The 26070-nt window shown below is 46.3% G+C and overlaps 1 protein-coding gene across 1 annotated transcript in view; it reads left to right on the top strand.

The window, feature by feature from the left end:
- The first annotated feature begins 2876 nt into the window (after nucleotides 1-2876).
- Nucleotides 2877-26070, top strand: part of tnpo3 (transportin 3) — a 29456-nt gene continuing 6262 nt past the window's right edge. Inside the window, exons 1-15 of the mRNA XM_044342801.1 lie at nucleotides 2877-3141; nucleotides 9594-9794; nucleotides 10677-10750; nucleotides 11172-11328; nucleotides 18229-18372; nucleotides 18486-18661; nucleotides 18751-18889; nucleotides 19057-19203; nucleotides 19383-19490; nucleotides 21684-21775; nucleotides 21947-22086; nucleotides 22453-22644; nucleotides 23860-23951; nucleotides 24133-24209; nucleotides 24319-24379. Coding sequence (XP_044198736.1) covers nucleotides 3022-3141; nucleotides 9594-9794; nucleotides 10677-10750; nucleotides 11172-11328; nucleotides 18229-18372; nucleotides 18486-18661; nucleotides 18751-18889; nucleotides 19057-19203; nucleotides 19383-19490; nucleotides 21684-21775; nucleotides 21947-22086; nucleotides 22453-22644; nucleotides 23860-23951; nucleotides 24133-24209; nucleotides 24319-24379 — 1920 coding nt within the window. The 5' untranslated portion in view covers nucleotides 2877-3021. The remainder of the gene's footprint in view (nucleotides 3142-9593; nucleotides 9795-10676; nucleotides 10751-11171; nucleotides 11329-18228; nucleotides 18373-18485; nucleotides 18662-18750; nucleotides 18890-19056; nucleotides 19204-19382; nucleotides 19491-21683; nucleotides 21776-21946; nucleotides 22087-22452; nucleotides 22645-23859; nucleotides 23952-24132; nucleotides 24210-24318; nucleotides 24380-26070) is intronic.

A 26070-nucleotide genomic window follows, 5' to 3' on the forward strand; every position in this document is an offset into this window, starting at 1 on the left:
ACTTTAAAGGAACAGTCGCCCATAAACACATAAACACATAAACACATAAACACATAAACACTGTTGAACTTGTGTATAAGAAACGATTAAAGACTCTGTCGGTCTTTACATGAATATAAAGTATGAATCCACTCATGTTGTTATTGATCATATATCAATAATTAACATTTTTACATATGATCTGAATGACTAAATGACTGAATGACCCGGCAGGTGGTCTACAGATAAAAATCTGACATAAGAACCTCTTCTATCCATGAGAGACTTTGATCTAATCCGGATGTTTCAGATTTACCTGCTGTTCAATCCTCCAAAGCCTCAAAACAGCGTCAGAAGGTCAGATTAGAGACAAAAGACTCAACAAGACAGTTTAAACTGCTCTGAAATAACAGGGGCTTAATCTGAAGGAAGAGGATAAAGTCTTTAGCTCTGCTCTTTTTTAAACCCCGCATCTTCACGAGACCCGAGCAGACCAACACAACACAAAGGTAATCATCATCCTCACTCTCGTCTCTCGTCTTTAGATGCAGCTGTTATGTAGAAATGTTCAATCTAAATCTTTTCTCTTTGTGTTACACTTTTCAGATTGTTCATCACTCTTTTTGTGTCTGAACAGTATCTTTTTCTGTCTGAATGAGAAACGAGGAGAAACTGATGATGACGAGTGACTCTTCAGCTCCAGATCGGGGCTGTATTGTAACCACGCTGTGAGCTCTAGCAGCATGGGTATGATACGACCTCAGTTTGGAGGTGGAAACCCAACAAACTGCGATTATTCATAAAAGATCCCAACAGATCAGAGTTTTCTTTGAGGATATTAATCAGGTTTGATGTTTCTGATGAGGTTCAGTCTGTTCGCTCTGGAATATTTGCTGTGTTTAGTATGATTTGGATGTTCTTTTGACATGTTTTAGTTTTCTGGTGTAAGAATCAGGCAGGTGTGTACAGGTAGGCAGGTAAACGTTAAATAAACCATAATAAACACACAACTGATTTCATTTGTGTATAAATTGATCTTTATTGTGCATCAGATGACTTTTGATTTAATTTGGACACATCGCAGCTACATGATGAAAGTTCTCATGTTCAATAAGATTAATTATTTATTCAGATGTGAACACTTAAAGAATGAGGGTCAATATAAATAAAAGTGTTTTTGAGGGATTTCTTCTTATTCAGACAATATTATTAATCTCTGATTGACTTCACTTTTACTTCATTTGGCAACTAAAGTTTTCATTTACAAAAACCTTTGTTTCAGGTTTTTCTATCAGTGCAGTGACACAATAAACGTGTGGTAACATTTGTGCAGCTGTGGCTCAGGAGGTAAAGCGGGTTGTCCACTAATCAGAGGGTCGGCAGTTTGATCCCCTCCAGTCCACATGTTGCAGAGTCCTGGGACAAAATACTGAACCCTAAACTGCTCCTGAAGGCTGAACCATCGGTGCTAACCCTGTCATCAGTGTGTGAATGTGTGAATGTTGCTTGTAGTGTAAAAGTGCTTTGAGTGGTCAGAAGACCAGTGATGGAAGAAGTACTCAGAGTAAAAGTACCAGTACCACAATGTAAAAATACTCCATTACAGGTAAAAGTACAGAAACATTACCAGCTACATTTACTTAAAGTATTAAAAGTAAAAGTATTAGTGTAAAAGTGATGATACTAAATAATAATACAGTACATTATTAATATTGATGAATCAGTGCATAAGCAGCATTTTATTGCTATTATTTGACCTTCCAGACTTATTAAGAGTCTGAGATGATAATTTGTGTTCTCGTTGATAAATTTGGACTCATTTTCAAAACCTTTTCTCTCATCTTTGCATTTGTGTGAAATATTGGAGATTTACCTCTTTGAATTTTATTTATTTGAAACAAAGTTTAGAGGAGCGAAACATGACGAGAAGACACGACTGATTTTATGTGAAGTTTGGGAACCGCTGGTTTAATCTTAAACAATGCAGTGAAATTTTGAAACTTGTCTTATTTCATGTGAAATTTTAACCTGAAAAGTAACTAAAGCTGTCAAATAAATGTAGTGGAGTAGAAAGTACAATATTTCCCTCTGAAATGTAGAAAGTAGCATCACATGGAAATACTCAAGTAAAGTACAAGTACCTCTAAACTGTACTACAGTACAGTACTTCAGTAAATGTATTTAGTTACTGGAAGAATATAATGCTGCTATATAAATGCAATGATTTAAATTCTTGACACATTATATTAATATTACACATTATTATATTACAAATTGTTTCACACAGACTGGTGTATGAATAAAAAAAACAGCGTTTCATCAGTTGAAATACTGATTCTTCTTGTATTTTCTGTGTGTTTGTCCATGAACACCAGCTGATAAACTAAAGTCTTCCTCCACTCAAAAATGTGTTTTTCTTCTTGTTCCTACAGCTTGATGTTTGAGCTTCTCTGTGCAGAGTTTGTTTTCACATTCATCTGCTGAAAGTGGAAAGTTTTTCTGAGCTCAATGTAATTTAATTTTAAGGGACATCACAACTAGTTTGGAGCCAATTCTGGTCCAATATTCAGCTGTTACAAATGTGATGTGAGGATGGACTTTACAGTGAAGGAGGAGACATCTGGTGTCCGGCAGGAAAACTTTAGACATCAACAATATTTACAGATTCAGAGATTCTGAATTTTTAATGAGGGAGAAGGATGAGATGTAATTTTAACGATTTTAGCAAGATATTGAACTTATTTGTGGAAAAAACATGTGAGACACAAATTATTATTCAAAGTGGAGTACTTTAGATACATCTTAAAACATGTCTGGAGGGGATCTTAAAGGTTTTTTGAAAGGACATCTGTGTGAAGTCCCACCATTATGACACAGCGGAACTAATGTTCCTGTGTGTGTTTCCTGCCGGGAGAGCATCGTGGCTGCACACGGGAAGCCTATGCGAGATGGCGGTCGACACACAGAGCGTTTAGGACTAGTTCAGATCCGCCTCGTTGGTCCCGTTTCTGCCTTATCTCCGACCCGCTGCCGAGCCGAGCCATGGAGGGGGGCAAACCCAGCCTGAGTCTGGTCTACCAGGCGGTGCAGGCCCTGTACCACGACCCGGACCCGGCCGGGAAGGAGCGCGCTTCGGTGTGGCTCGGAGAGCTCCAGAGATCGGTGAGAAAATGGGAGAGGCCGGAGCCGGGGGCACGGAGGGGCTGCGAGGTCTCTCTGCACCCGGTTAATGGTATACCTGTGAAATAAAGAACAGGTGATCCGAACAGCGCAGGCTCAGAGTAGCCGCAGCCCCGCTAGCATCACAGCTAAATTAAGCTAAGCTAGGTCAGTAGGTAAATGAATGGACGAAAACACAAACTGTTAGCTGCGTGTTAGCTGCGTGTTTAGCTTCATTAGCTGTCTGCTACCAGACAGGAAATGAGTTTTTATTCTTTTATATTACAGTTTAAATGTTTTCATATCACACGGAAGTTCAGCTCGAGTCTCAGAGGACTTCCGCAGCCAGCGAGCCCTGTTAGCATGTTAGCACGGCTAATGGAAGTGCTACAGTAAAGTTTAGACTCCAGGTAAGCAGGCAGACTGGTAGAGTTACAGACAGGTTAGCAGTCAGACAGGTAGAGTTACAGTCAGACAGAGTTACAGACAGGTTAGCAGTCAGACAGGTAGAGTTACAGACAGGTTAGCAGTCAGACAGAGTTACAGACAGGTTAGCAGTCAGACAGGTAGAGTTACAGACAGGTAGAGTTACAGACAGGTTAGCAGTCAGACAGGTAGAGTTACAGACAGGTTAGCAGTCAGACAAGTTAGCAGTCAGACAGGTAGAGTTACAGACAGGTTAGCAGTCAGACAGGTTAGCAGTCAGACAGGTAGAGTTACAGACAGGTTAGCAGTCAGACAGGTTAGTAGTCAGACAGAGTTACAGACAGGTTAGCAGTCAGACAGGTTAGCAGTCAGACAGGTTAGCAGTCAGACAGGTAGAGTTACAGACAGGTTAGCAGTCAGACAGGTTAGCAGTCAGACAGGTTAGCAGTCAGACAGGTAGAGTTACAGACAGGTTAGCAGTCAGACAGGTTAGCGGTCAGACAGGTAGAGTTACAGACAGGTTAGCAGTCAGACAGGTAGAGTTACAGACAAGTTAGCAGTCAGACAGAGTTACAGACAGGTTAGCAGTCAGACAAGTTAGCAGTCAGACAGGTAGAGTTACAGACAGGTTAGCAGTCAGACAGGTAGAGTTACAGACAGGTTAGCAGTCAGACAGGTAGAGTTAGACAGGTAGAGTTACAGACAGGTTAGCAGTCATATAGGTAGAGTTACAGACAGGTTAGCAGTCAGACAGGTAGAGTTACAGACAGGTTAGCAGTCAGACAGGTAGAGTCAGACAGGTAGAGTTACAGACAGGTTAGCAGTCAGACAGGTAGAGTTACAGACAGGTAGAGTTACAGACAGGTTAGCGGTCAGACAGGTAGAGTTACAGACAGGTTAGCAGTCAGACAGGTAGAGTTACAGACAGATTAGCAGTCAGACAGGTAGAGTTACAGACAGGTTAGCGGTCAGACAGATTAGCAGTCAGACAGGTAGAGTTACAGACAGGTAGAGTTACAGACAGGTTAGCGGTCAGACAGAGTTACAGACAGGTTAGCAGTCAGACAGGTAGAGTTACAGACAGGTAGAGTTACAGACAGGTTAGCAGTCAGACAGGTAGAGTTACAGACAGGTTAGCAGTCAGACAGGTAGAGTTACAGACAGGTAGAGTTACAGACAGGTAGAGTTACAGACAGGTTAGCAGTCAGACAGGTAGAGTTACAGACAGGTTAGCAGTCAGACAGGTAGAGTTACAGACAGGCTAGCAGTCAGACAGGTAGAGTTACAGACAGGTAGAGTTACAGACAAGTTAGCAGTCATACAGGTTAGCAGTCAGACAGGTAGAGTTACAGACAGGTTAGCAGTCAGACAGGTTAGCAGTCAGACAGGTAGAGTTACAGATAGATTAGCTGTCAGACAGGTAGAGTTACAGACAGGTTAGCAGTCAGACAGGTAGAGTTACAGACAGGTAGAGTTACAGACAGGTTAGCAGTCAGACAGGTCATCAGTCAGACAGGTAGAGTTACAGACAGGTTAGCAGTCAGACAGGTAGAGTTACAGACAGGTTAGCAGTCAGACAGGTAGAGTTACAGACAGGTTAGCAGTCAGACAGGTAGAGTTACAGACAGGTAGAGTTACAGACAGGTAGAGTTACAGACAGATTAGCAGTCAGACAGGTAGAGTTACAGACAGGTTAGTAGTCATACAGGTAGAGTTACAGACAGATTAGCAGTCAGACAGGTAGAGTTACAGACAGGTTAGTAGTCATACAGGTAGAGTTACAGACAGATTAGCAGTCAGACAGGTAGAGTTACAGACAGGTTAGTAGTCATACAGGTAGAGTTACAGACAGGTTAGCAGTCAGACAGGTAGAGTTACAGACAGGTTAGCGGTCAGACAGGTAGAGTTACAGACAGGTTAGTAGTCATACAGGTAGAGTTACAGACAGGTAGAGTTACAGACAGGTAGAGTTACAGACAGGTTAGCAGTCAGACAGGTAGAGTTACAGACAGGTAGAGTTACAGACAGGTTAGCAGTCAGACAGGTAGAGTTACAGACAGGTTAGCAGTCAGACAGGTAGAGTTACAGACAGGTTAGCAGTCAGACAGGTAGAGTTACAGACAGGTAGAGTTACAGACAGGTTAGCAGTCAGACAGGTAGAGTTACAGACAGGTTAGCAGTCAGACAGGTAGAGTTACAGACAGGTAAGCAGTCAGACAGGTAGAGTTACAGATAGATTAGCTGTCAGACAGGTAGAGTTACAGACAGGTAGAGTTACAGACAGGTAGAGTTACAGACAGGTTAGCAGTCAGACAGGTAGAGTTACAGACAGGTAGAGTTACAGACAGGTTAGCAGTCAGACAGGTAGAGTTACAGACAGGTTAGCAGTCAGACAGGTAGAGTTACAGACAGGTAGAGTTACAGACAGGTTAGCAGTCAGACAGGTAGAGTTACAGACAGGTTAGCAGTCAGACAGGTAGAGTTACAGACAGGTTAGCAGTCAGACAGGTAGAGTTACAGACAGGTAGAGTTACAGACAGGTAGAGTTACAGACAGGTTAGCAGTCAGACAGGTAGAGTTACAGACAGGTTAGCAGTCAGACAGGTAGAGTTACAGACAGGTTAGCAGTCAGACAGGTAGAGTTACAGACAGGTTAGCAGTCAGACAGGTAGAGTTACAGACAGGTTAGCAGTCAGACAGGTAGAGTTACAGACAGGTTAGCAGTCAGACAGGTAGAGTTACAGACAGGTAGAGTTACAGACAGGTTAGCAGTCAGACAGGTAGAGTTACAGACAGGTTAGCAGTCAGACAGGTAGAGTTACAGACAGGTTAGCAGTCAGACAGGTAGAGTTACAGACAGGTAGAGTTACAGACAGGTTAGCAGTCAGACAGGTAGAGTTACAGACAGGTTAGCAGTCAGACAGGTAGAGTTACAGACAGGTTAGCAGTCAGACAGGTAGAGTTACAGACAGGTAGAGTTACAGACAGGTAGAGTTACAGACAGGTAGAGTTACATACAGGTAGAGTTACAGACAGGTTAGCAGTCAGACAGGTAGAGTTACAGACAGGTAGAGTTACAGACAGGTTAGCAGTCAGACAGGTAGAGTTACAGACAGGTTAGCAGTCAGACAGGTAGAGTTACAGACAGGTTAGCAGTCAGACAGGTAGAGTTACAGACAGGTTAGCAGTCAGACAGGTAGAGTTACAGACAGGTAGAGTTACAGACAGGTTAGCAGTCATACAGGTAGAGTTACAGACAGGTAGAGTTACAGACAGGTAGAGTTACAGACAGGTTAGCAGTCAGACAGGTAGAGTTACAGACAGGTTAGCAGTCATACAGGTAGAGTTACAGACAGGTAGAGTTACAGACAGGTTAGGATGGTTGTGACATCAGTAATTCAGAGTTTAACTACGTGTTGGTTAATGAAGAATTGGCTGCTGTCACTGCTGATGTCACTGCTGATGTCACTGCTGATGTCTCTGTGACATCACTCGTAGTGGAGGTGTGTTTCTGTCGGGGTGCGGCACAAACTCGCCTCCAGTCCAGGTTTTACAGCAGCTGCTCTGTACTCAGTACAGAGTCCAGACTCACCTGGTGTCTCATTTATAGCTGCTGCAGAAACACAGAACGCGACTAGAAAGATTCGTACGTCACTTCTCATAAAAACAAGCTTGACTGGAGAACGTGCACCTGTACGGAAACACTGACCACGCATACAAACAGTTATGAGATGGGAAACTGGTGAAGGGCCCATCCCTACACCAGTGCCGTTATCAGTTCTTCTTATCGGTTCGATTCTTTATCAATTCCCTTATCGATTCCTGATAAATTTTCTGTGTGGAAAAAAAAGGCGTCAACACAACAGTTTTATTATCTCTGAGTCTGAACACAGAGTAGAAACAGGTGAGCATGTGACTCAGGTGAGCAAAAGCTCCACTGCTGTTTAATCTGGAACCGGTTTTCATTCAGCGTTTGTTTTCATGTAGGTTTTCTGAGCTGAGCCTGCGCGGCACTAATGTTATTATAACAGTGGATATTTCCCTCAGTGAGGGACGTGCTGCTCGGTTGGGAAGCAGCAGCATTTTTGCTTAGAGAGTCAAATACAATGAATTCCTGCAGTTGAAGCCTGTGTTGCGTAGAAAGACGTTTCAGCTGTTATTTCCTCCCTTAATGATCATTTTACAGACATTTTAGAGTCTTTCTTCATGAAATGAATCAACGCTTTGGACGTTTCTTCCTCTAACATGATTCCGTCTTTTTGCAACTTTCTTGCAGCGTAGATGTTTGAGTTTGATGTCATTGTTTTGCGATGTGCAACTGTCAGAAAAATATGCCGGCATCAATAAAAGGAATTGATAATCGGAGGAATACGATTCCGATGGATCTGACAGTTTGGAACCGGTTCATGATTCCCATCCCGAGTGAGAAGTCAGATTGTATAATAATCTTCACACATTTAATTTCACTTCATATCGCACGATAATTATAGATTCACTTTATCATAAACATTGAAGCCAGCAGTGATATTTGAGCTTGTAGTGAGCCAGAACTTTTCCAAAAGCACCTTTCAATTAAAACACATAATCCAACCGTAACCGATGACATCTGTGATTTATTATTGAACTGTTTAGCAGCCTCACTCTTCTTCTGTATTTCTCTGTTTGGCGTCTTCAGGTTAGGCTAACCCATTGTTGCTAACTGCGGAGCTAACCCTCTTCCTCCCCCTTGTGTTTGGAAGCTGCAGCATTTATGAACTGACACTCTGTCGTCTGTACGTTTACTGCCAGACTGACAACTTCCTGCTAACCTTTTCCTCTGCTGCGCTCGCTCGCTTCTGCACTGCCCTGTTCCTAATAACGAGCTACGCTACGTGAAGTTTCCCTGGCAACGACACAGACGGTAACTCATGTTTCGAAACAGCGATGCTCAGAGGCTCCCAAACGCTGTTGATTTCCAAATGAACGGGTATTTGGCGTTACGAGAGCCTCCGCCAGGCCTGAACTATGAAACACTGTTAACACTCACACTCATGGTCAGGGCGATGACGGGGAGATGGCGGGCTGATGGCGGGACAACGATGGGGTGCTGACAGGGAGATGGCGGGGCGATGGCGGGACGATGGCGGGGGGATGACAGGATGACTATAATATACTGATTCCTTTTCACCTCAACGATGTTAACGAACTGATGAAATGATCATCATGAGTTGTAGAAATGATGATAACAAATAACTTTGAAGAATTTCAAAACAGCGTTAATAGAATAATATAATATATAAAATATTAGTAATACTGTGCATAAATAACTCAGAGTTTAGTTTTTGTGCATCTTCACTAGTTCAGACCGTGACGCTGTGCAGCAGTTACCTGCATGTAATTTCAGGAATGTTTGGTTTGTTGCACCGACCGTCAGCCTCTCAAACTTCCTGTTACCGCTGTCGTTGTCCACGGCAACACATGTACCTCCATATTCATGACCATTTAATGTTAACTGTAGCGAAGAATATGAGGTTCTTCTACATGCACACATTTTCACGTTGATTGTGCTTTAAAAAGGGGAAAATATGTGCATTTATGCGTGTGCACAGTTCTATAAATGATGATTGTTTGTGCACACTTACACTTTTTGTTTGGATCATACACACTGTTTAATAAACGAGGCCCCGGGTCTGTGAGGCGGTCCAGACCAGGTGTGACAGGTATTCTGTCCTGCAGAGGTTCACCTGGCAGGTCTCAGACCAGGTGTGAAACATCACCTGACTGATTGGAAGAATGTTTTTAAAATAGTCATAAATATAAAGTGAATCTGTGTCAGGTATCCAATCACAGATGGCTCCGCCTCTAAACACAGAAACTTCTCACCTGGCTGAGGATCAAATCTCTGTTTCAGAACTATGATCAATAGAAGTTATTGTTTGTTTCTCTGAACATGAATCTAATAAAGAAGTGTGTCTCTCAGCTGTTTCCATCTGAGCACCTGGTGAGGTCAGGTGTGACGGTGCTGTGACATCACTTCCTGTCGTCCACAGATGTACGCGTGGGAGATCTCCGACCAGCTGCTGCAGCTCAAACAGGACGTGGAGTCGTGTTACTTCGCCGCTCAGACCATGAAGATGAAGATCCAGACGTCCTTCTTTGAGCTGCCGCCTGAGACCCACACTGCACTGCGAGACTCGCTCCTGTCTCACATCCAGAACCTCAAAGACCTGTCGCCCATCATCGTCACCCAGGTAACGCTGCTGATGTTCTTCTTCTGTGGTGACAGTCACACCTATCAGGGGATCGGTCCTCCTGTGTGCAGCTTTCAGGTGGTTTTACCGTCACAACTGTGGACACATATACACAGTGCATGTGTAGGTAGTTATATATATATATATATATATATATATACACATATATACATACAACTGACACGCACTGTATATGTGTGTGTCAGTTTTGGTTAATTTTGCTTTTGACAGACCAACATCCATTAACCAATAACTAACCAGTTTATATAAGTTGTGATGTCGCCTTCGTTTGTGAGAGCTGACCAGCAGTCGGTGGTCAGAGCTAACGTTAGCTGGTCAGAGCTAACGTTAGCTCTGACCAGCTAACGTTAGCTCTGACCAGCAGTCGGTGGTCAGAGCTAACGTTAGCTTGACTTTCAGCTCATCCTTGTTCTCAGTGTTTTTCAATACGTTTCATGTTTCACAAGCGGACGAGTGTCGACAGCTGACAGTGTAACTTCCTGTTACTTAGACAAACTACACTGATTATGTTCAACTGTTTGTGTGAACAGTAAAAACTGTAATCTGACAGAAAACTTGTCAGTTTGTGTTTGTTTGTAATTAATTAGAAGATAAAGAATCTGAAAACTAACTTCCTGCCAAACATCTCAGTATGAATCTGTCTGCATGACGCCTCCACCAGCCCTGATATTATATCATATAATACATTGTTGCTTTTATTATCATTATAAGATAATATTATATAATTATGAGGACTTTGAGTGATTCTCCTGAGGAGGGATGAGTTGGGGACGAGATGATGATGATGATGGATGTTCTCTGTTTATTAAGAACAGATAGTTTTCTGTAATAAGTTGATTGATTGTGACATCTTTCTTGTAGCTGGCGTTAGCGATCGCTGATCTCGCTCTGCAGATGGCCTCGTGGAAAGGATGCGTTCACACGCTCATAGAAAAGTAAGACTTCATGCAATTCTGCACTTTCTTTCGTGTGGACACAGAATTACACAGATGGTCTGAGCTGAAACAGATACTTCATTAATTAATTAGTCAATTGACAGAAAATCCATCTGAATTTTTATTGATTATCAATCCTGTCAAACATTAGTTAGTTCTGGTTTTCTGTTCTCTGTCATAGTGAACTGGATATGTGAAGACGTCACCGTGGACTTTACCTAACGGCCGTTTTTCATTATTAGCTGAAATTTTATGAACCAAATAATTAATGAGTTCATCAAGATAATAATTGGCAAATCAATCAAAGAGCGTTTAACAGTTTGTTCCTGTTGTTTTTACACCTGCAGTAAACAGACAGGTGTCTCCATCTGTCTGTCCTCTAACATCCTGTCTCACCTGTATGTGACTCCGCCCCCCTCAGGTACAACAATGACATCAGCTCCATGCCCTTCCTGATAGAGATCCTGACTGTGCTGCCGGAGGAAGTCCACAGCCGCTCGCTGCGTATCGGAGCCAATCGGAGGACAGAGATCATTGAGGACCTGGCGTATTACTCGAGCACTGTGGTCACCCTGCTGGTGAGACCCTTTCTTCTTCTGTGGTCTCACTGTCTGCTGTCTCACTGTCAGCTGTCTCACTGTCAGCTGTCTACTGTCTCACTGTCTGCTGTCTCACTGTCTGCTGTCAGCTGTCAGCTGTCTGCTGTCTCACTGTCTGCTGTCTCACTGTCAGCTGTCTCACTGTCAGCTGTCTCACTGTCTGCTGTCTCACTGTCAGCTGTCTCACTGTCAGCTGTCTCACTGTCTGCTGTCAGCTGTCTCACTGTCAGCTGTCTCACTGTCTGCTGTCAGCTGTCTGCTGTCTCACTGTCTGCTGTCTCACTGTCAGCTGTCTCACTGTCTGCTGTCAGCTGTCTGCTGTCTCACTGTCTGCTGTCTCGCTGTCTGCTGTCTCACTGTCTGCTGTCTCACTGTCAGCTGTCTCACTGTCAGCTGTCTCACTGTCTGCTGTCTCACTGTCTGCTGTCTCGCTGTCAGCTGTCTCACTGTCAGCTGTCTCGCTGTCTGCTGTCTCGCTGTCAGCTGTCTCACTGTCTGCTGTCTCACTGTCAGCTGTCTCACTGTCTGCTGTCTCACTGTCAGCTGTCTCGCTGTCAGCTGTTTCACTGTCTGCTGTCTCACTGTCAGCTGTCTCACTGTCTGCTGTCTCACTGTCTCACTGTCTGCTGTCTCGCTGTCTGCTGTCTCACTGTCTCACTGTCTCACTGTCTGCTGTCTCACTGTCTGCTGTCTCACTGTCTGCTGTCTCACTGTCTCGCTGTCAGCTGTCTCGCTGTCTGCTGTCTCACTGTCTCACTGTCTGCTGTCTCACTGTCTCACTGTCTGCTGTCTCACTGTCTGCTGTCTCACTGTCTGCTGTCTCACTGTCTCACTGTCTGCTGTCTCACTGTCTGCTGTCTCACTGTCAGCTGTCTGCTGTCTCACTGTCAGCTGTCTCACTGTCAGCTGTCTCACTGTGCTGTCTCACTGTCTCACTGTCAGCTGTCTCGCTGTCAGCTGTCTCGCTGTCTCGCTGTCTGCTGTCTCACTGTCAGCTGTCTCGCTGTCAGCTGTCTCGCTGTCTCGCTGTCTGCTGTCTGCTGTCAGCTGTCTCACTGTCTCACTGTCAGCTGTCTCGCTGTCTCGCTGTCTGCTGTCTGCTGTCAGCTGTCTCACTGTCTCACTGTCAGCTGTCTCGCTGTCAGCTGTCTCGCTGTCTCACTGTCAGCTGTCTCACTGTCAGCTGTCTCGCTGTCAGCTGTCTCGCTGTCTCGCTGTCTGCTGTCTCACTGTCTGCTGTCTCACTGTCTCACTGTCAGCTGTCTCACTGTCTCACTGTCAGCTGTCTCGCTGTCAGCTGTCTCGCTGTCTCGCTGTCTGCTGTCTCGCTGTCTGCTGTCTCGCTGTCTCGCTGTCTGCTGTCTCACTGTCAGCTGTCTCACTGTCTGCTGTCTCACTGTCTCACTGTCTGCTGTCTCACTGTCAGCTGTCTCACTGTCAGCTGTCTCACTGTGCTGTCTCACTGTCTCACTGTGCTGTCTCACTGTCTCACTGTCAGCTGTCTCACTGTCAGCTGTCTCACTGTCAGCTGTCTCACTGTGCTGTCTCACTGTCTCACTGTCAGCTGTCTCACTGTCAGCTGTCTCACTGTCAGCTGTCTCACTGTCTCACTGTCAGCTGTCTCACTGTCTCACTGTCAGCTGTCTCGCTGTCAGCTGTCTCACTGTCAGCTGTCTCACTGTCTCACTGTCTGCTGTCTCACTGTCAGCTGTCTCACTGTCAGCTGTCTCACTGTGCTGTCTCACTGTCTCACTGTCAGCTGTCTCGCTGTCAGCTGTCTCACTGTCAGCTGTCAGCTGTCTCACTGTCTGCTGTCTCACTGTCTGCTGTCTCACTGTCAGCTGTCTCACTGTCAGCTGTCTCACTGTCTCACTGTCAGCTGTCTCGCTGTCAGCTGTCTCACTGTCTGCTGTCTCACTGTCAGCTGTCAGCTGTCTCACTGTCTGCTGTCTCACTGTCTGCTGTCTCACTGTCTGCTGTCTCACTGTCTCACTGTCTGCTGTCTCACTGTCAGCTGTCTCACTGTCTGCTGTCTCACTGTCTCACTGTCAGCTGTCTCACTGTCAGCTGTCTCGCTGTCAGCTGTCTCGCTGTCTGCTGTCTCACTGTCTGCTGTCTCACTGTCTCACTGTCTGCTGTCTCACTGTCAGCTGTCTCGCTGTCTGCTGTCTCACTGTCAGCTCTCTCACTGTCTCACTGTCTGCTGTCTCACTGTCTCGCTGTCTGCTGTCTCACTGTCTGCTGTCTCACTGTCTCGCTGTCAGCTGTCTCACTGTCTCACTGTCTGCTGTCTCACTGTCTCACTGTCTGCTGTCTCACTGTCAGCTGTCTCGCTGTCTGCTGTCTCACTGTCAGCTCTCTCACTGTCTCACTGTCTGCTGTCTCACTGTCTGCTGTCTCACTGTCTCGCTGTCTGCTGTCTCACTGTCTGCTGTCTCACTGTCTCACTGTCTGCTGTCTCACTGTCTCGCTGTCTGCTGTCTCACTGTGCTGTCTCACTGTCTCACTGTCAGCTGTCTCACTGTCTCACTGTCAGCTGTCTCACTGTCTCACTGTCAGCTGTCTCACTGTCAGCTGTCTCACTGTCAGCTGTCTCACTGTCTCACTGTCTGCTGTCTCACTGTCAGCTGTCTCACTGTCAGCTGTCTCACTGTGCTGTCTCACTGTCTCACTGTCAGCTGTCTCGCTGTCAGCTGTCTCACTGTCAGCTGTCAGCTGTCTCACTGTCTGCTGTCTCACTGTCAGCTGTCTCACTGTCAGCTGTCTCACTGTCAGCTGTCTCACTGTCTCACTGTCAGCTGTCTCGCTGTCAGCTGTCTCACTGTCTGCTGTCTCACTGTCAGCTGTCAGCTGTCTCACTGTCTGCTGTCTCACTGTCTGCTGTCTCACTGTCAGCTGTCAGCTGTCTCACTGTCTGCTGTCTCACTGTCTCACTGTCTGCTGTCTCACTGTCAGCTGTCTCACTGTCTGCTGTCTCACTGTCTCACTGTCAGCTGTCTCACTGTCAGCTGTCTCGCTGTCAGCTGTCTCGCTGTCTGCTGTCTCACTGTCTGCTGTCTCACTGTCTCACTGTCTGCTGTCTCACTGTCAGCTGTCTCACTGTCAGCTCTCTCACTGTCTCACTGTCTGCTGTCTCACTGTCTGCTGTCTCACTGTCTCGCTGTCTGCTGTCTCACTGTCTCACTGTCAGCTGTCTCACTGTCTGCTGTCTCACTGTCTCACTGTCTGCTGTCTCACTGTCTCACTGTCTGCTGTCTCACTGTCAGCTGTCTCACTGTCAGCTCTCTCACTGTCTCACTGTCTGCTGTCTCACTGTCTCGCTGTCTGCTGTCTCACTGTCTGCTGTCTCACTGTCTCGCTGTCTGCTGTCTCACTGTCTCACTGTCAGCTGTCTCACTGTCTGCTGTCTCACTGTCTCACTGTCAGCTGTCTCACTGTCTCGCTGTCTGCTGTCTCACTGTCTGCTGTCTCACTGTCTCGCTGTCTGCTGTCTCACTGTCTCACTGTCAGCTGTCTCACTGTCTCACTGTCTGCTGTCTCACTGTCAGCTGTCTCACTGTCTCGCTGTCTGCTGTCTCACTGTCTCACTGTCAGCTGTCTCACTGTCTCACTGTCAGCTCTCTCACTGTCTCACTGTCTGCTGTCTCACTGTCTCGCTGTCTGCTGTCTCACTGTCTGCTGTCTCACTGTCTCGCTGTCTGCTGTCTCACTGTCTCACTGTCAGCTCTCTCACTGTCTCACTGTCTGCTGTCTCACTGTCTCGCTGTCTGCTGTCTCACTGTCTGCTGTCTCACTGTCAGCTGTCTCACTGTGCTGTCTCACTGTCTCACTGTCAGCTGTCTCGCTGTCAGCTGTCTCGCTGTCTCGCTGTCTGCTGTCTCACTGTCAGCTGTCTCGCTGTCAGCTGTCTCGCTGTCTCGCTGTCTGCTGTCTGCTGTCAGCTGTCTCACTGTCTCACTGTCAGCTGTCTCGCTGTCTCGCTGTCTGCTGTCTGCTGTCAGCTGTCTCACTGTCTCACTGTCAGCTGTCTCGCTGTCAGCTGTCTCGCTGTCTCACTGTCAGCTGTCTCACTGTCAGCTGTCTCGCTGTCAGCTGTCTCGCTGTCTCGCTGTCTGCTGTCTCACTGTCTGCTGTCTCACTGTCTCACTGTCAGCTGTCTCACTGTCTCACTGTCAGCTGTCTCGCTGTCAGCTGTCTCGCTGTCTCGCTGTCTGCTGTCTCGCTGTCTGCTGTCTCGCTGTCTCGCTGTCTGCTGTCTCACTGTCAGCTGTCTCACTGTCTGCTGTCTCACTGTCTCACTGTCTGCTGTCTCACTGTCAGCTGTCTCACTGTCAGCTGTCTCACTGTGCTGTCTCACTGTCTCACTGTGCTGTCTCACTGTCTCACTGTCAGCTGTCTCACTGTCAGCTGTCTCACTGTCAGCTGTCTCACTGTGCTGTCTCACTGTCTCACTGTCAGCTGTCTCACTGTCAGCTGTCTCACTGTCAGCTGTCTCACTGTCTCACTGTCAGCTGTCTCACTGTCTCACTGTCAGCTGTCTCGCTGTCAGCTGTCTCACTGTCAGCTGTCTCACTGTCTCACTGTCTGCTGTCTCACTGTCAGCTGTCTCACTGTCAGCTGTCTCACTGTGCTGTCTCACTGTCTCACTGTCAGCTGTCTCGCTGTCAGCTGTCTCACTGTCAGCTGTCAGCTGTCTCACTGTCTGCTGTCTCACTGTCTGCTGTCTCACTGTCAGCTGTCTCACTGTCAGCTGTCTCACTGTCTCACTGTCAGCTGTCTCGCTGTCAGCTGTCTCACTGTCTGCTGTCTCACTGTCAGCTGTCAGCTGTCTCACTGTCTGCTGTCTCACTGTCTGCTGTCTCACTGTCTGCTGTCTCACTGTCTCACTGTCTGCTGTCTCACTGTCAGCTGTCTCACTGTCTGCTGTCTCACTGTCTCACTGTCAGCTGTCTCACTGTCAGCTGTCTCGCTGTCAGCTGTCTCGCTGTCTGCTGTCTCACTGTCTGCTGTCTCACTGTCTCACTGTCTGCTGTCTCACTGTCAGCTGTCTCGCTGTCTGCTGTCTCACTGTCAGCTCTCTCACTGTCTCACTGTCTGCTGTCTCACTGTCTGCTGTCTCACTGTCTCGCTGTCTGCTGTCTCACTGTCTGCTGTCTCACTGTCTCGCTGTCAGCTGTCTCACTGTCTCACTGTCTGCTGTCTCACTGTCTCACTGTCTGCTGTCTCACTGTCAGCTGTCTCGCTGTCTGCTGTCTCACTGTCAGCTCTCTCACTGTCTCACTGTCTGCTGTCTCACTGTCTGCTGTCTCACTGTCTCGCTGTCTGCTGTCTCACTGTCTGCTGTCTCACTGTCTCACTGTCTGCTGTCTCACTGTCTCGCTGTCTGCTGTCTCACTGTGCTGTCTCACTGTCTCACTGTCAGCTGTCTCACTGTCTCACTGTCAGCTGTCTCACTGTCTCACTGTCAGCTGTCTCACTGTCAGCTGTCTCACTGTCAGCTGTCTCACTGTCTCACTGTCTGCTGTCTCACTGTCAGCTGTCTCACTGTCAGCTGTCTCACTGTGCTGTCTCACTGTCTCACTGTCAGCTGTCTCGCTGTCAGCTGTCTCACTGTCAGCTGTCAGCTGTCTCACTGTCTGCTGTCTCACTGTCAGCTGTCTCACTGTCAGCTGTCTCACTGTCAGCTGTCTCACTGTCTCACTGTCAGCTGTCTCGCTGTCAGCTGTCTCACTGTCTGCTGTCTCACTGTCAGCTGTCAGCTGTCTCACTGTCTGCTGTCTCACTGTCTGCTGTCTCACTGTCAGCTGTCAGCTGTCTCACTGTCTGCTGTCTCACTGTCTCACTGTCTGCTGTCTCACTGTCAGCTGTCTCACTGTCTGCTGTCTCACTGTCTCACTGTCAGCTGTCTCACTGTCAGCTGTCTCGCTGTCAGCTGTCTCGCTGTCTGCTGTCTCACTGTCTGCTGTCTCACTGTCTCACTGTCTGCTGTCTCACTGTCAGCTGTCTCACTGTCAGCTCTCTCACTGTCTCACTGTCTGCTGTCTCACTGTCTGCTGTCTCACTGTCTCGCTGTCTGCTGTCTCACTGTCTCACTGTCAGCTGTCTCACTGTCTGCTGTCTCACTGTCTCACTGTCTGCTGTCTCACTGTCTCACTGTCTGCTGTCTCACTGTCAGCTGTCTCACTGTCAGCTCTCTCACTGTCTCACTGTCTGCTGTCTCACTGTCTCGCTGTCTGCTGTCTCACTGTCTGCTGTCTCACTGTCTCGCTGTCTGCTGTCTCACTGTCTCACTGTCAGCTGTCTCACTGTCTGCTGTCTCACTGTCTCACTGTCAGCTGTCTCACTGTCTCGCTGTCTGCTGTCTCACTGTCTCACTGTCAGCTCTCTCACTGTCTCACTGTCTGCTGTCTCACTGTCTCGCTGTCTGCTGTCTCACTGTCTGCTGTCTCACTGTCTCGCTGTCTGCTGTCTCACTGTCTCACTGTCAGCTCTCTCACTGTCTCACTGTCTGCTGTCTCACTGTCTCACTGTCAGCTCTCTCACTGTCTCACTGTCTGCTGTCTCACTGTCTCGCTGTCTGCTGTCTCACTGTCTGCTGTCTCACTGTCTCACTGTCAGCTGTCTCACTGTCTCACTGTCAGCTCTCTCACTGTCTCACTGTCTGCTGTCTCACTGTCTCGCTGTCTGCTGTCTCACTGTCTGCTGTCTCACTGTCTCGCTGTCTGCTGTCTCACTGTCTCACTGTCAGCTCTCTCACTGTCTCACTGTCTGCTGTCTCACTGTCTCGCTGTCTGCTGTCTCACTGTCTGCTGTCTCACTGTCTGCTGCCTGTCGTCCTGCTGATTGTGTTTCTAACGATGTGTTCTTCTTGTCTTGCAGACGTCGTGTGTGGAGAAGACGGGTAACGATGAGAAGATGCTCATCAAGGTGTTTCGCTGTCTTGGCAGCTGGTTCAACCTGGGAGTCCTGGACAGTAACTTCATGGCCAGTAACCAGCTGCTCATGGTCCTGTTTCAAGTACTGGTGAGCTCCACTGGTTGCTCTTCCTCTACGGTCACCTGAAAGGTTTCCAGGGACGCTGTTTTTCCAGCCTGCAGGAAACTTATTTGATGTTTCCTGTTCTTCTGTTTTTCCAGCAGAGAGATGAAACCTCCACCAACCTCCACGAGGCGGCATCAGACTGCGTATGCTCCTCCCTCTACGCCATAGAAAACGTGGACACCAACATGGCGTTAGCTCTGCAGCTCTTTCAGGGCGTCCTGACGCTAGAAACGGCCTATCACATGGCCGTGGCCCGAGAGGACCTCGACAAGTGAGGACACACACGAGATGCCGGTTCAGATGTTTGTCAGTCTGCTCTCATAGCTTTAAGTTACATTTATGTTTGACTTTTGTTGTCAGAGTGCTGAACTACTGCAGGATCTTCACCGAACTCTGTGAGACGTTTTTAGAGACGACTGTCCGGAGTCCAGGACAGGGTATGGGGGACCTGAGGACCCTGGAACTGCTGCTGATCTGTGCAGGACACCCTCAGTACGAGGTACGAGAACAACCGCAACAGCCTCATTTCTGATTTGGTCACTGAATTCTGATCCGGATTGTGCAGATCTTTAACTGTAGATTATAATCCTGGTCTCTGTGGTCCCAGACTTGTAGCCCCTGATCTTGTAATCATGGTCTCTATTTGTTCGGGTGTCTGTGGTCCAGGTTGTGGAGATCTCCTTTAACTTCTGGTACCGTCTGGGAGAGCACTTGTATAAGATCAACGATGCAGCTCTTCATAGCATCTTCAGACCATACATCCAGAGACTTCTGCACTGTTTGGCCCGACACTGTCAGCTGGATCCAGACCATGTAAGAGACCTGATCTGGTCTACACAGAACCTGATAACATGAGTCTGTTTTTATCATCCAGTGACGGCTGAAATACTCAGTCAGTGAAATTGTATAAAAGTACCGTTAGTTTTGAGTGTATTTAAGATAAATATGTAAAGTGTAACAGCTGACGTCAGTACGATGTTTTCACCCCACAGGAAGGAATCCCAGAGGACACCGATGACTTCGGGGAGTTCAGGATGAGAGTGTCTGACCTCGTTAAAGACGTCATTTTTCTTGTCGGTTCCATGGAGTGTTTCTCTCAGGTAACTCCACAAGCAGGAAATACTCTTGATCTGATTTTGACTCAGAGCTGCTCCACAGTGAATCTGACTGTTACCCGCCTACATCTGTCTGACACCTTCTTTACTCAGTTCACAATCACCTTACAAGAACAACCTCATGCTCCTCCACAAATTATCTCTTTCTGCCTCAACATCCGGTCCCTCACACCAACTCAACTTTCCAGTGAGGTCTTGGCTACTCTGCCTCCTCATAACGAATTCTCCTCGCTCTCGGTCGATGAGGCTACAGGCTCACTCTGCTCCTCGCTAGCCTCCTCTCAACAACCTCTGCCCTCTAACATCCAAACCTGCTCCCATAAACCCCCCAGTCCACAGCTAACTGAGGTCATCAGAGAGCAAAGGATAGAACTCAGAGCAGCAGAGAGAAAATGGTGTAAATCCAGAGAGTCCACTGACCTCAGTGACTATCAGGGTCTCCCAGCATCATTCTCCTCCAGTTTAAAAACAGCTAAGACCACTTTCTATCAGAACCAGATCTGTGGCGCCTCAGACACTCAGAAAATGTTCTCTGCTTTTAACGCACTCCTCAATCTGCCTCCTCCTCCGCCCTCCACTCTGCTCACTGCTGACATGTTCACCTCATTCTTTACTGGTAAGGTCTCTGCCATCAGCAACCAGTTCACTGATCCTGACCAACCCAGTCTGCAGCTGCCAGCTAACATTCTCCCCTCTGACCGAGGAGGAACTTCTGCTGGACCCTCGTCCCACTACTTGTCCACTGGACCCAAAACCATCCAACCTGCTACAGACCATTTCCCCAACAATTAACCCCGCAGTCACACACGTCATCAACTCCTCACTTACAACGGGTGTTTTCCCCGCTGCATTTAAGCAAGCTCGATTCACCCCGCTGCTCAAAAAACCTGCACTCAACCCAGTCCAGGTTGAAAACTACAGACTGGTTTCACTCCTGCCCTTCCTGTCAAAATACTTCAGCGCGTCCTTAACCAAGTCTCTGAATTCCTTTCTGAGAACAACCTGTCCGACCTGAATCAGTCCGGTTTTAAGCACGGTCACTCTACTGAGACTGCACTCCTGTCGGTTATGGACTCACTGCGCTCAGCTAGAGCTGCTGGTCAGTCCTCAGCTCTACTGCTGCTGGATCTGTCAGCTGCCTTTGATACAGTCAACCACCAAATCCTCCTCTCCACACTCACTGAGCTTGGTGTCTCAGGATCTGGCCTCCGCTGGTTCATGTCCTACCTGTCAGGGAGATATTTTAGAGCATCTTGGAGGGGAGAAGTGTCCAAACTGCACAACTTATCCACAGAGGTTCCTCATGCCCACAAAAGTCTGCCTGACGCTTGGGTGTCATGATCGATGACCAACTAACCTTTAAGGTTCACGTGGCCTGAGTCGCTTGGTCGTGTCGGTTTGTCCTGTTCAACATCAGGAAGATCAGACTCTACCTGTCTGAACATGCAGCACAACTCCTGGTTCAGACTCTCATAATATCACACATTGACTACTTCAACTCCTTACTGGCAGGCCTCCCTGCATGTACACTCAAACCTCTGCAGATGATCCAGAACGTGGCAGCGCGTCTGGTCTTCAACCAGCCCAAAACAGAACGTCACCCTGCTGTTCATCTCCCTCCACTGGCTCCCAGTTGCTGCCCACATCAAATTCAAAACTGTGACACTCGCTTACAAATCAGCAACTAAACCAGCTCCCGCCTACCTGAACTCCCTCATTCAGGTCTACACTCCCTCCCCCCCACTACGCTCTGCCAATGAAAGGTGCCTGGTACCACATAGGACCCTGAGTCACCAGCTAGACTCTTCTCCTCTGTAGTTCCCCGGTGGTGGAACGAGTTACCAAACCTGCAAAGTCCCTCTCAGTCTTTAAGAAAAGACTAAAGATCAGCTCTTCATGAACACCTCTGCACCTGATGGACTTATAAATTTAAAAAGTATTATCTGCTTCTTTGCTCTCTGTGCACTCACATCAGACATCATATCAGACCTGAACTTAGCTTTATGGCACTCACTCATGTTGTTCTCTCCTGACAGATCCTTGTTTGTGTCGTATTAACTCTCATGTGTGCGTCTGTTTGTCCAGTCATATTCTCGGTTTAAAGACCTCATGTTTATTCTGTTATATTCTACTCTAAAAGACCAAATATATATGTAAAAAGACTTTGTTTGTTCTCAGTTATATTCTACGTTAAAAGAAGGGAACCCTCCCTGGGAAGTGACAGAAGCCGTTCTCTTCATCATGGCTGCGATTGCAAAAAGTGTCGATCCGTGAGTATCTCAAGAATCTAAAAGGCGTTTCCTCCTAAACAGAAAAAAAAAAAAAAAAAAAAAAAAAAAAAATATATATATATATATATATATATATATATAAACAACACAATTATTGACAGTGCTGACATATACTTGTCTTTTTTTAACATTGTGAATCTGACCTTTCAGAGAGAACAACCCGACCCTGTCGGAGGTGTTGCAGCAGGTGGTGTTGCTTCCAGAAAGCGTCCACATGGCGGTTCGTTACACGAGTATCGAGCTGGTCGGAGAGATGAGCGAAGTTGTGGACAGAAACCCAAGATTCCTTGGTATGAAAATGTCTGCAGATGTTCTTTTAATGGACGATTCTTACTAAAGACTCAATTAATCCGATTTATTCCTGTATATTTGAAGTTATAGTAACAGCTCAACAGTGTTAACATGCAGTCAGGTGTGTGGTGAGGGTGAGGCTAGTTTATCTAAATCTTTATTAGACTATCAGGGTGTTGGGTGACAAACATATTGAGAATTTGTCAGATACAAACATCTTTAAACTTCTTTAGCGATGATTGAAACAAGGCGTTGATACAAAATCAGTCAAAACCTTTAAATCTAAAAACTGCATCTTCTCATCGTGTCAGACCCGCTATGTCCAGCTTTTATTTTGTTAACCTCACTCGTCTTTCCTGTTGCAGACCCTGTGCTGAACTACTTGATGAAGGGTCTGAGGGAGAAACCTCTGGCGTCGGCAGCAGCGAAGGCGATCCACAACATCTGTTCAGTGTGCAGAGATCACATGGCTCAACACTTTCAGGGTCTGCTGGACATCGCTCGCTCCCTCGACTCCTTCGCCCTGTCCACTGAAGCTGCCGTTGGACTGCTCAAAGGTAACGCCACACCTGGTCTGTAACTCACTACACCGGTGGTGACTGGTCAAGGCAGACGGCGTCCACCTAGAGTCCAGTTCTGCTTGAGGTTTCTTCCCGTTAAAGGGGAGTTTTTCCTGCTGCTGCTCATGGCGGAATGTTTTTAAAGTTACAGTGAAGATTCTGGTATCATGTGAAACTGCAAGACCGAAGGCATCCATTGGCACCAACCACGTTATGATAGCTTGTCAGGAAGGGAAAAACATGGAGGTAGGAGGGGGGGAGTGGAAGAGATTAAGGAGTACGGTCTAGACCTACTCTATGTGAAAAGTGCCCTGAGATAACTTCTGTTGTGATTTGGTGCTAAATAAATTAAAATTGACTTGACTTAACCTCATTTGGTCACTTCACCTGTAGCAGGTTACATCTAGAGGTGGAGATGCATCCCGATGCAGGCGTGGACGATTCTGCATTGATTCACAAAAATGTCAGAAATTGAATCTCTAAATGTTTAAAAACATGAAGTTGACTTAACGAAAAGGCAAAACTCAACTGTGAGGGCAGTGCAGCTGCAGCACCTGGACAGTCCACAGCGCCACACGCTAGAGTGCATCTTCACAGAAGGCAGCGATTGCAAGCATTGTTTGAGCAAGTAAATAAAGTAAATAATTACTTTTGTGAGGGAAACATGAAGTACATTGTGAACTTTCTACGTCGTCACTCAGAGATTAACGTTAGCAGAGTGGAGCAGCGATCAGCAGTAATGAGACCAGCTGACCAACACACACTGCAGCATTAAACAACTTAAACCAACTCTGAGGTGAAGAAAATAACTCAGTGCTCAGTCTGTTTCACTCAGAAACCCTGCGGCCGCTCAGCATGTTGGACAATGATGTTTTTCCCCAGAGCTGATGGAGCAGCAGAGAAGCTGCTCTCCACTGCTGGAAACATGATGTTAATAACACAGTAGAGCAGAGAGGCTGCTCTCCACTGCTGGAGACATGACGTTAATAACACAGTAGAGCAGAGAAGCTGCTCTCCACTGCTGGAAACATGATGTTAATAACACAGTAGAGCAGAGAAGCTGCTCTCCACTGCTGGAGACATGATGTTAATAACACAGTAGAGCAGAGAAGCTGCTCTCCACTGCTGGAGACATGATGTTAATAACACAGTAGAGCAGAGAAGCTGCTCTCCACAGACAACATGTCACAGTCTGTATTCTTATCTGTGCAGGTACAGCGCTCGTCCTTGGTCGTCTTCCTCTAGAGAAGATTGCTGAGTGTCTCAGTGACCTCTGTGCTGTTCAGGTCCTGGCTCTCAAAAAGGTCAGTGTGAGTGTGAGTGTGAGAGTGAGAGTGAGAGTGAGAGTGAGAGTGTGAGTGTGTGTGTGAGGGTGAGTGTGTGTGTGAGTGAGTGTGTGTGTATGTGTGTTTTGTGTCTATTTGGCAGAATTAATAAACAGATAAATATCCCACAAAAAACAGTTCATGTGTTTTGTTCTTTCAGCTTCTGGCTGAAGACTCGACAAACGGTAAATCAGCTGATCCGACTGTCTGGCTTGACAGACTCGCCGTCATTTTCAGGTGAGAGTTTACCTGTTGATTTACATGTAGTCAAACTCTATTCAAACTCTATTCAAATGAATAAAGCAGCAGACAGTAAACATGTTCACACTGTTTGTTTTTCCTTCAGACACACAAACCCCATCGTAGAGAACGGCCAGACACACCCCTGCCAGAAAGTCATCCAGGAGGTAAAACACCTGAACTCACCTGATATCAGATGACATCATCTGATAACACCTGTGGTTTACCTGGAAGACTAATTTGAATATTTTCACATAAAAAGTATTTAAATTGTACATTTTACCTTCATCATGTGACTCATCATGTGACATACCCTCTGATCTAATATTACCTGTCGTTTATCACTTTACATGCAGATCTAATAAGTACTATCTTATAATATATTTGACCCGTGTCATACCTGCATCTGTACGGCTGCAACGGATCACAAAACTCACGGTTCAGATCGTATCACAGTTTTGAGTCATGGATTGGATCGTTTTTCAGATCAGAACAAAACAAAAAACGGGAGACAAATATAAGTCTGCTCTTCATCATTCTGTAAAACACTTAAAGGTCTTGAATGAAAAACAACATTCAAGTGTCCAATATTTAAACGCACAGTATGTAATATCTGCCTCTATGGGTCTCAATCAAAACAATAACAAAAAACAGTTTGATAACGGATAACGATAAGTAGTGTGGGATTATGGGACTTGTTGTCAAACAGCTTCTCCAGGTGAGGGTTACTCAAGTGTTCATTGTTTAAGATGTTTTTATCAGGAGCCGAATTACCCACAGAGGTCTCCTCCTCCAGAACAAACAGACCCAGTGATTAAAACAGGTAGAATCAGTGTTTCTCTGACGCTGTTCAGCAGACACAGGATGCAACATAAAAATGTGTCTTGACTGAATAACTGAATAAAAGTCAATTTATGACAGTTTCTGTTGAACAACCATAACACGGATGTATTATCTTGTATGCGTACACTCTTGTAGACGCCATTGTAGTGGACAACCACGAGCTGACGCATGCATTTTGTGTGCGTATACGTGGTAGAGGAGGTATGACGCCATTGACAAGCGACCAAATGAAACAGACCGTTACCTTGATTACATCATGGATTTCTTTGGGTTTGAAAATAGTTGGAAACATTTGGGATAAATGTAAGTACACAACTTAACAAAATATATAACGTAGGTCTAGTCAGTTTTTAGACATTTCAATGCGGAATAGTTACATAACAGCTTTAAATAAAATCTTGAAATATATAAAATATTCAATACTCAATTGTTAAATTAAATTGCATTATGAGGCCTGATACCTTCCTCCTTTAAACACGGTAGTGAATGAAACAACAGTCTGTGTCCACTTCATCAAAACCTGATAACTTACAAACGTGAACACGTCTTATTCTGCAGCTTGTTGAGCGAGCCGCCAAACAAACATTCAGCGGGTAAAAGTGCACCGCTAACGTCACTAAGCAGCTAGATAGCTAATTTAATAACATTAAACAGAATGTAAACATACCTGAATATGTCACTCTGGACCCGTTAGATGCTGGTTTGGTTGTTGCTTGTCTGTCCATGACTTTGTAGCTGCAGTAGTTTGTTTACTTTGTCTTCAATGAGAAACTTTTTCTTTTTTTTCGTCTTTGTCGACTTTTTGCATAAAACAAGACAAACAGCTGATGTTCCAGCTGGTTTTACCTCCTTTTGTCCTTTAACTTGTTCCTCACATCGATTCACTTCACTTTACATTCTCTTCTTACTCAAAACACCGTTTTCTCCTGCAATGATTGAAGCGTATGCCCTGATCATGTGACCACATCAGACACATTGACATACAGACCCAAGACCTGCAAAAAAGACACCCGAC

This window comes from Thunnus albacares, chromosome 23 (assembly GCF_914725855.1).
Source record: "Thunnus albacares chromosome 23, fThuAlb1.1, whole genome shotgun sequence".
NCBI lineage: Eukaryota > Metazoa > Chordata > Actinopteri > Scombriformes > Scombridae > Thunnus > Thunnus albacares.